The sequence below is a fragment of the Condylura cristata genome, unplaced genomic scaffold (assembly GCF_000260355.1).
Source record: "Condylura cristata isolate star-nosed mole 26May11 unplaced genomic scaffold, ConCri1.0 scaffold00017, whole genome shotgun sequence".
Taxonomy (NCBI): Eukaryota; Metazoa; Chordata; class Mammalia; order Eulipotyphla; family Talpidae; genus Condylura; species Condylura cristata.
In genome coordinates, this window is record NW_004567118.1 from 6,191,378 (window position 1) to 6,201,040 (window position 9,663).

At 58.6% G+C, this 9,663-nt stretch overlaps 2 protein-coding genes across 2 annotated transcripts in view; one reads left to right on the forward strand and one right to left on the reverse strand.

Moving 5' to 3' along the window:
* Positions 1-200: 200 nt before the first annotated feature.
* NFE2L1 (nuclear factor, erythroid 2-like 1) overlaps positions 201-9,663 on the forward strand; it is a 33,139-nt gene continuing 23,676 nt past the window's right edge. Inside the window, exons 1-2 of the mRNA XM_012726287.1 lie at positions 201-259; positions 7,889-7,972. The gene's annotated coding sequence lies outside the window, so the exon portion shown is untranslated. The remainder of the gene's footprint in view (positions 260-7,888; positions 7,973-9,663) is intronic.
* The window catches only part of COPZ2 (coatomer protein complex, subunit zeta 2), a 9,497-nt gene continuing 829 nt past the window's right edge, over positions 996-9,663 (reverse strand). The window contains exons 2-10 of the mRNA XM_012726051.1: positions 9,465-9,589; positions 8,936-9,010; positions 7,396-7,477; positions 6,797-6,888; positions 6,305-6,360; positions 5,563-5,640; positions 3,551-3,602; positions 2,939-2,977; positions 996-1,299 (exon numbers count right to left, since the gene is read on the reverse strand). Of these exons, the coding sequence (XP_012581505.1) occupies positions 1,252-1,299; positions 2,939-2,977; positions 3,551-3,602; positions 5,563-5,640; positions 6,305-6,360; positions 6,797-6,888; positions 7,396-7,477; positions 8,936-9,010; positions 9,465-9,589 (647 nt within the window). The 3' untranslated portion in view covers positions 996-1,251. The remainder of the gene's footprint in view (positions 1,300-2,938; positions 2,978-3,550; positions 3,603-5,562; positions 5,641-6,304; positions 6,361-6,796; positions 6,889-7,395; positions 7,478-8,935; positions 9,011-9,464; positions 9,590-9,663) is intronic.

Here is a 9,663-nt window from a genome sequence, read left to right on the forward strand (position 1 = left end):
CCTAGGAGCAGGGTCGGTCCCGCCCCGGGGGCGGAGAAAGCCCGGCGAGCGGGATGCGGAGAGAGCGCGTTGCGCCCGCTGCCCGCCAGGTGGCACTCTAGGATCGCGGATGCGGGGCTGGGGCGGGGCTCCGGCGGCGGCGGCCCCGGCGAGGGGCGGGGCCGGGCCGGGCAGTGGAGCGGCGGCCGCGGCTGCGAGGGGCCAGAGGGAACTTGCTATTGCGGGACCTTACGGTGGCAGTTGCGTGGACTCAGAAAAAGTACGCGTTTGGGAACGAAAGGGACAAGGTGCGCGGGGTGGGAGTGTTGGGCCGGGGACAGAGGAAGGGAGTAGCGTGCCCCTGAAAGGCTTCACGCCTCCATCCTTCCTGTGCTGCCGGGACCCCCTCCGCCCGGCCCCTCCGCCCGGCCTGCAGTTTCCACCCCTCTGGAGCGCGCTGGGGTGCTGCACACTCGCCCGGGGCGGGGGCGGGGGGAGGCTAGCACCCAGCATCAGGCCACGGCGCTTGCTGGCCGCAGTGCCCAGGCTTTATGCCAGCCTAGGAATGGCGCTCCCCGGCATGCCGAGAAAAGCAGGCGAGCTGTTTCTTGGCTTGCCCAGAGGAAGCCTCACGCCCTTCCCTTCTGGAGGCTGGGAATGGAAAACATGACGCCGCGCGGTCCCCGGGGGCCACCAAGTGCGCACCCGCTTTGGCGAGCCCCTCACCAAGGATGCGCTGAACTTTAGGGGTACCCTCTCCGCTGCCCTCCACCCTCCCCCATCTGCGCTACCGGCTCTGACCCTCAGTCATACCCAGCCTTCGCCACCGCAGATGGGACTCGTGGTGTTAGTGCCCTGCCCCTTCACCGTGTGACATCCCCGTCCCCTGACAGCCCCCCCCCCCCAGCCACGGGATACACCCTGGCAGTTTGCTCTGGGCGGGTGAGCCGCAGCAGGTGCAGGAAGCGTTATTAGAACACGCCACACACTTCCCAGGCCGAGAGAGGAGAGACGGTGGGCAGGAGGCAAATGCAGGTTTATTAGGCTCTGGAGCAAGGGGTGCCAAAGGGCTGGTTATGGCCACTCAGCAGGTTCCCGGGCAGTGAGAGGGTCGGCTCAATGCAGGACCAGCCCTTGGCCTGCCAGAGCCCCTGGCTGAAGACCCTGGGGGCCACTGCGGGAGGACGTGGGGAGGCAGAGCGTCTCTCCTGCCCTTGGAGAGCCAGGATTGGAGAAATGGCCTGCAGGCAGGGAGATCTGAATGCACAGCCTTCATTTCAGCAACGACCATTTAATTTGTTCCTTGGCGGACTGAAGAACCTGAGCGGGGCAGGGTGCGAGAAAGAAATGGAGGGAATGTTCAGGCCTAAACGCGGCAGTGAGAAGCGGGGTACAGACGCCCTTCTCTGTGTCCCTGCTACCCCCGGCCACTAGGTGGCAGCAGCTCATCTCCGCCAGGCCTTGGACACAGACCGAGCAGCCCAAACTGGCTGCAGCCAGCTCCCAGGCCAGGCCCCAGCCTGCCCAGCTCCCAGCTCCCACATCTGCAGCCCGGGTGTGGCAGCGGGCTCGCCTGCCCCACTTCAGGCCCCTCCCGCCCACACTGCCACGTCCAGGCAGAGTGGGCCCAGGCCTGATACTTCCTGTGCCCAGATACCCCAGAAACCCCTGGCTCTGGCCTTGGCTGGGCTGCGCCCTCTGCCTGCCCCCTCCCCCCACCACCACACCGGCTGCTGATGTGGCACAGCTGGCAAAGGGCGGCTGGCCGGGCACTGCTGCCAACACCTGCATTCAGATGTGTTCACTTTCAGTCCTGCTGAGGAAACAGCCTCGGTCTGGTGTTTGCGTAAACACAGACAACTGTGCACAGTGAGGACCCCAACCTTGCCCCTCCAGCCAGCAAACCCCACTCCCTCCACCATGGTCCGGTCCACATCGTCCCAGCCTCCCGCACAGTCTCGCCCTGGGGTGAGATTCTCCCTTTTGCTTCAGAAAGTCCATTGAAAGTGCTGAACCTTCTACTTTGCTAACAGCCTCGGGGGCATTCGCTCATGTCATTCCTCCCACTATGAGGAGGGTCCCATGATTCTCCGCGGGCCAGAGAGGATGAGCAACCCGCCCACGGTCACCCAGCATGTCGGTTATCTGCTGTGCTCATCTCCCCTTAATCTCTTTCCACTCTGAACATTGTGCAGCAGCAATTCACCCCAGTGTAGGTCTCAGGGAGATGTGGGGACCCAGAGGAGAGGCAGCGTGAGCACCCAGGGTAGGCATGGAGAGTGGGCACCACACCTGGGCTCCACGTGGCCATTTTGGGCTCATGACCATTTGGGCCTGGGCACCCACAGCAGGAGGAGTTAGTGCCAGGGCTGGCAGCTCCATGAAAGCAGGATTAGTCTGAGTAGAGAGACCTGCGGGCAGACAGAACAGAGGTCAAGCATCGGCCTGACAGCAGGAAGTCTGCACAGCTGGGAAACCAGTCAGGCCACAGATTCAGGAACCCCCTTGCTCCACATGCACCCCCAGATAGGACCAGGGACTAGAAGGGGTGGAATTTCCCACAGCCAAGCCACTGAGGTCAGAGAGCAACTGATGAATGGAGAAAGTTAGTTCCTGTTTCAGGTCTAAGGGTCCCTTAAAGATTCTAATGTGAACCCTAAATAAGAGAGATTTCTGGGTTGGGGGAAGATCAAGGACCCGAGTCACCAGGTTGGTTTGGGGAACAAGTGACCCGCCACCTTCAGGGTGGGGGGCTCATACGTGCCAGGGCCTGAGGTGGGCTGCTGGGTAGCCCAGACTGCCCCACACTGCGTGTGACTCTCCAAGAGGTGGCCTGTCACTGCCCAGCCCTGCCCCACACTGCTAACTTCTCAGCCTTGACAGGGCCCCCAGGCCCTTATGATGCTCTGCTCTCCTTTCTCCATTCTGTTTCTGGCCACAGGAGAGGCAGGAGACCTACCTGGGCCACGCTCTGTTCAGTCAAGCCGCTGTCATCTGCCTGCGGGAAGCAGAATCGTGGAGTAGTCAGGCTAGGTGAGGGTTTTGGGTGCAGAGCGGTGGGAGAAAGGGGTGGGGGATGCAGTGGTTAGGGCCTGAGAACTGAGACCTGTCATTTGGAAGCCAGGACCCCTGGGGCCAGTTTGTGGCCCACAGAGGGTGAGAAAGTGAAAGGGAATAAAGCTGGAGGAAGAGCTTCATGCAGCCAAAGGCCAAACCAGGGAGAATCCAGCTATACCCCCATGCCCGAATCTCAGGGCTCAGGCAGCCAGCTAGTATCTCTCTGAGGATTTATTGACTCCCCCAGCCTGTACTTCTCACCAGTGTGGGTGGGGAAGCGTTTGATGATACTACCGTGGCAGAGGACAGGATAACTCATGTATGGCAGCACCCTAAAACTGCCACTCCCCCAAGAATGCATCAACCTGGTGACTGATTCTGCTATAGGAGCTTATGTTCCCACCACCTGGGCCTTGGCAACTCCATGAGCTGGGAGGATAGGAGATTGGGGGGGGGGGCAGGCTGGAGGAGGGGACAGTTGGTGGGGTGAGGTGGGGAGTGGGAACCCTCTTACCCTAAAATTCACTTTCTGGACCACTTGCTGGGGGTCACTCTCCAGAATCACTCTACAAGATGAGAGAAAAACAGGAGGAAAAGAGGTGGTCTGACTCCCTGCGCCTCTTCTCCCAGGGAAGCTCTTCCCTCCCTCCCCACCCCCCTCACCCCTACCCCTGCAGGGTTTCTCTGCTGTTTCAGGTGGGAACTCCCCCTTCCCACATGGGGCCTTCCTTCACTCTGACTCCCCTCCAGGTCAAACCCAGGTACCCACACAGTAGGCTCAAATGAGGTGACTTTGCTTCTAGAATAAAGGAGGGAAAGCAGAGACTCAGCACTCAGCTCTTGAAAATTCAGTTCACCTCCTAGGTCTAGAGGCCGAATCAGATGGGAGAAGGAAGCCCCATGGGTGCCTACCTTGTTTCCTCATTATCTCATGCTAAGCTACTCGTAAAGAAATGGGACCTCAAAAATCAGACTGTCTTCCCGAACATCGAGGCTTTTCTCTGCCAGCAGCACTCTTTGATGATGCACTGGGGGCCCTCTGTGGCTGTTAGTGGGGTGTGCCAGGGTGGGTTGAGGGTGCACCCTGTGGCTGGGGAGACCCCAGGACTGTGTGAGTCCTCACCCTGTAAGCTCTGCACTCACGAGTCCAGTTTTGCTGTAGTAGCAGGCCCAGGGAAGAACTAACATTTCTCGAGACCAGAGCCCCCCCCAAGTCCCACCTCGGGGCACCCTGCCCCCAGGCTCCCTGGCAGATGCGGCCTCTGGACTGACTTGCCCCCCATTTGCTCTGGGGGGAGCAGGGGAGGGGCAGTTTGTACAGCTGGCAGCATCCTCCCTCTCCCTGGCCTGTGAGGCCTACGCCTCATTTTGTTTGTAATCATGTGTGCGTCTGTTTTCCTTAAAGAGGGCTCAGCAAGCTGGATACACTTCTGGATCCAGAAAACCTGGTCTTGCTGTACTCACTCTGGGGCCCCAGCGGTTAGGACAAGGTCTCGCAGTGCAGGCGGACAGCTGCAGGCGGAGGGGCAGGGTTCGCCCAGTACCGGTCCCCCACCCACAACGGCTCTGCCACCCCTTCCAGGCAGGTGGGGAAGACGACAGGGGAGACAACCTCCAGGACAACGGCGTGGTTTGAGGCCTTAAGCTTGCTCCGTTCAAGCTATGTGGACAAGTCAGTGAACCCAGACCCAGAGCATGGAAGCACCGCTATGGGCTTGTGGGCGTCTCGGAGGGGTCAGTTTGCCTTATCCTTTGCCCTAAACTGGAGTTTTTCTTCTCAACAGCGCCTCCCTGTCAAGAAGGGCCCCAGCTTCCTCAGCATACACAGTGGGGGGGGGGGGAGCAGTCGCAATCTGCTTGCTGCTGGGTAGCCGCCCTCCCCCCCAGCAGCTCTCTATCCCCATGCGGTTGGGTGAATCTGTAACTACAGAATCCACAGATAGAAAAAAATCAGTGTAGAAGTGAACCCAGGCGGTTCAGCTCCGGGGTACTCAAGCTCCATAGCATACCTATAGGAAGTGGCATTTATTGAACAGGAATCACGAGCTTTGCCCATATCACCCCATTTCACCCCACGGCCCTGTGATGTAGTTCCCTTGTCCCCATTGAAAGATGGGGAAACTGAGGCTCGGGGAGTAGGTTGCTGGCCAGGGCCCTGTATCTAGTTGCGGATGAACAGAGCTGAGACGCGGAGGTGAGAGGCTGACAGGGCTCTGCCTGAATGAAGTCCTTTTGGGGAGCCCTGATGCTACCTGTGGCTCCTGGCGATGGAGCCAAACCATTCCCCCCAAACCCACCTCTTCAGCTGAGCCCTTGTGGAACATCAGGTTACTGTCTCGGTTGCTAACAGTGAAATCAACCTCCACCCTCATGAGCAGGGAGGGGACACACGGGACATGATGCGGGCAGCAGAGAGAAATTGGCCAGAGAGCCAGCAGTGATTGGGCATAATCCAGACCAAAGACCCCCAGGGCCTTTGCCTCCGAGAAGGGGCTGGACACCCCCTTCCCTCCACCCCTTCCTCACCCGCCATCCACGATCTCGTCCAGCACTAAGAAGGCTCCGTCCATGTTCTCCATCAAGCAGCGCTTCTCCACGTTCTTCCTGAAGGCAGACACAGCCTGGACCCCCACCCTCCCACCCACCCCCCACGCTGCCTGGCGGGACTGCCTCCTTCCCCTCCACCCCATCAGTCACTGGGGAGGAGACTGTCAGGGGCCAGGGCAGGGGGGGCGAGGGCCGCCCCTGCCTGAGGGATACCAAAGTCAGGGGCTGCTTCCTTAAGCTCCCTCGCCTGACCCCTGTGCTTTGGACATGGTGTGGCACTGCCGTGGCGCCAGGTACATCCCACAGCTAGCTGAGATGCAGCGGTGCGACAAAACAGTTCCCTGTGTTGACTGGGAACAGTTATTTTGGAGTATCCTAGTTTGGCTGCCCCGGCCATGCTGACAGATGCCAGATAACAAGGGGGCTGCTGCGAAAACCCACCCTGAGCCTCAAGTCAAAAATCTGAGTTCGGACCTTTGGTCCACTCCACCTGTGCCCCGGGCCAAGCCCTCAGCTTCTCTAGGCCTCATTTTCTGGCCATTGCCTCCAGGTGGTCCTTGTCTGGGTGCTCAGGAAAAGGGCCGCATCTGGGACGAGGCTGTCCAGCTGCAGTCTTAGTCTAGTGGGGACTTACAGAAGAAAGCAGGGGCACCAGGACCCCGCCTCTGTGAGGTAGCAAGGTCTGCGGGCTGGGGGCGCAGGGGGCAAGGATTGCACTCACCTCAACATGTAGTTCAGGGACTCAAACAGGCAGGTGAGAACAGCCATCAGCATTAGCTGGGTGTGGGGCAAGCACAGGGGGAGAAAACAACAGAGGTTGAGGAGTGTGAGAGGTTGAGGAGTCTGGAAGGCACCCGCAGAGCTGGCTGTGGGTGGGGCGGGCATGGCTTCCTTCTCAGAGAGGACAGGCCCAGAGGCGGCCTGCAGCGCAGCCCCCAGGCCACCTGCCATGAGGGGCAGGAAGCACTGCGGGCCCTGTGGGACATCGAGTGCACCCTCCTCTGTGAAGTTTAAGAGAGACACAAAGGCACCTGCATAGATCATGCCTCTGGTTCCCAAGGAGCCCAAGGGGCCTCGGGGATCCACACGGTCCAGACTATTCTGGCTGCAACCCTCCACCAGAGCCCAGGAGGAGGAGTACTTCTAGGTAAACCTTTAGAACCCACCAGTTCCCCCATGAACACCCCCTGCCCCCCCAGTCTCCTAAATTCACCTCATTTTCATGGGATGAGCCCACCACGTACAGGAAGAGGTCGATGCTGCTTTTGTAGACGATGGTCATGCCCCCGAAAAATGCGATTTCACCTGAAAGTGGAGGAGGCTTTCAGTTCTGGCCCCTCTGTCTGGCCTGACCCCTGCTCTTTGTCCCCAGCTCTGCACTCTCTCTGTTTCTTTCCCCTTTCCAAAGAACCCTTGAAAAGAACAGCACCTGGGACTGACCATGAGGCTATTCAGTGTCCTCCCCGCTCCTCCACCCGCAGCTCTTTCTAGCACATGCCTCAGTCAACCCAAAGCAAAGTTGACCTTCCGCCCACCCTTCCGCCACATGCAATGCCTTGGACCCGACCCAGGCTGGTGGGGGACCCCGACACAGGCTTTCCCACTGAGAGAGTGTTGGTGTGCTGGGGAGGAAGGCTGAGAAGGATGGGGAGGGAGGAAGGGAGAGGAGAACAGCTGGGAAGGAGAGGAAAGAGAAACTGAAGGAAAGGATGTGACTTGTGGGTGTGTAAGGCCAGTGGGACAGATGTGTCCAGATGGGGGAAGATGACGGTGTGCATCTGTGAGTTCTGGGGAACAGAGGCGGACACTTACTGTCAGTCCGGCTAGTCTTGTTGAAGACATTTTTCTCGAAGACCATCTGCTCCTTCATGGAGGGGAATGTGTCATCATAATACTAGGGGAAGGGGAAGGGGAAGGAGAAGGGTGATAGCCATTCACAGAGCCTGCCCTCTCCCTGATGGGTGGCAAGGAGTGGTGGGTGCTGGCCAGGGGGTCCCTGCTGCTGTGCCTCATCTCTGCACCACCCTCTAGACCTGGTCTGTTGTTTCCCCACAAACACAAACTGAGCAAAGAAGTAGAGACATGAGGGTGTCTTGCTTCTAGAGTCCTCTCCTGACCTGTGGAGGCTTTTGTACACTTGGCAGGTGTCCTGAAGCGGACACTAGGCTACGCTGGTTCGACACCAGCAGCAGAACACTATGACTCCTGAGTGTGTCTGGCCATCTTTCCGGACTCTAGGGGGACAGAGGGGACTTCATCACAACAAATAGAAGCATTGCATCTGCTTTTCTAACCCATCATGCAGGTGGGAAGCCGGGGCATAAAGAGGATCTGGAACCCCCGACTCCTCAGCCGCGACTCAACCCGAGGACATCTGATTTCAGCAAGGGTAAGATGAAGTTAAAATATTTAAGAAAATTTCTGGCAACTTTGCTTAACAATGTTTTTCTTGTTTGGGTTTGGTGAGCCTCTGTCTGACTCAGTTTCTTAATCTGAACATGAATGGTAGCTGCCGGAGGAGAACCTGGAGCCGCTGGCTTTACTCATCCATCCTGAGCATCTGCTTGGGCAAGAGTCAGCTCAGTTTTCAATTTCTAGCATGTGGAGTTTGCCCCTTAGGACCCTGTCTGCAGGCAAATGGGTCTCCTGCTGGCCCCTACCTACAGGAACAAGCTCATTTGAATGTCAAGACAAAAAAAAAAAAACGTTTCAGCCCCAATCTCTAAAACATTTCACAGTCAACTTAGATGTAAGGATTCTTCTATAGCTAAGTGTTGATGACAGACATGTTGGGCTATCCTAGTTTGGCTTACTCAGGCCAGCTCCCTGGGGTAGGTGAGAGAACTGAGTGGTTATACAGTGAAACCCCCCAGAACTTCAAGTCAAAATACCTGACTTGGGATCTCTATTCTGCTCTTAGCACTTGCCACCTCCACAACTCATTTCACTTTTCTAGACCCCAATTTCTTTATTTGTGAAAAGAGCTGGATTTTGTGGTCTCCAAAATCCTATCTGGTTCTAATTTCTTAGACTCCTCAGGCTAAAGCCTTAGTGTTTACCAAACAGTATAAGAAAACAGGAGTTTGGGGACTGGACTTCGGACTCAGGTCCCTTCCATATCTGCTCCAGCTGTCCAGGGGGTAGGAGGATAAGACATTTAAGGAGAAGTGAGTAGAAACATGAGAACCACTCCCCCTGCCCCCCCCATGACCTTTGCAGGGGTCTCAGCCAAGTTGCTTGAGTCACAGAGCTCACAGGGGAGTTCTAACTGGGGCGTCAGTTGGGTGGGGACCTCTGTTCTTGGGACAATAGCACAGTATTCAGGGACTCCCAGGTGAGGGTGGTAGGTTACCTTGGCCAGCAGGCGGTGTCCATCATTATCGAGGATGAAAACAGCCTTGACCGTGTAGAGGGAAGGTTCCTGCAACTGACACGGGAGAGTTCCATTAGCCCCAGACTCAAGGCAGACACCCTGACATTGGCTCTGTGGGCCCAGGATAACAACTCCGGGCTCCAGAAACCCACCCCAAAGGTCTAGGGCAGCGTCCAGCCCAGCCCTGTGCCACATGGACCAACAGCGTGCCTGCTCCAGATGTTCCACTACAGGCCCCGGGTGGGCGCTGTGCCCATTGGGTGCGGAAGGTCCGTCCGGGCCCAAGTTCTGTCATGCACTGACTGCTCCAGAGCCCGAGTCGGAGTGTATCACAGAACCTGGGCCGGGGGGACAGCGGCGCCGAACCTCCTCCTTCCAGCTGACCCCCGACCCAGGCTGGGCCCGCTCTCGCGGCGGCCCCCGAGACCCTGGCCCCGGGGACTCCGGAGCGCACACGTCAGCCTACGGCCCCTGGGAGCCGAGTCCCGCGCGGGCCGCCGCTCCTTACCGCTCCCAGCAGAGACTTGCAGTGACCCAGCTCCCGGCCATCCCCATCACTGCCCACACTGCTCCCGGGCGCGCTCGGGCGGCCCCTCGCGACTCGGCGCCCGGAGAAACTTTTCCTCGCCTGCCCTAGCAGGGCCCCATCCCTGGGGCTGGCCGGTGGCGGCACCAAGTTCGCGGGCGCGGGGCGCGCGATTTGTGAG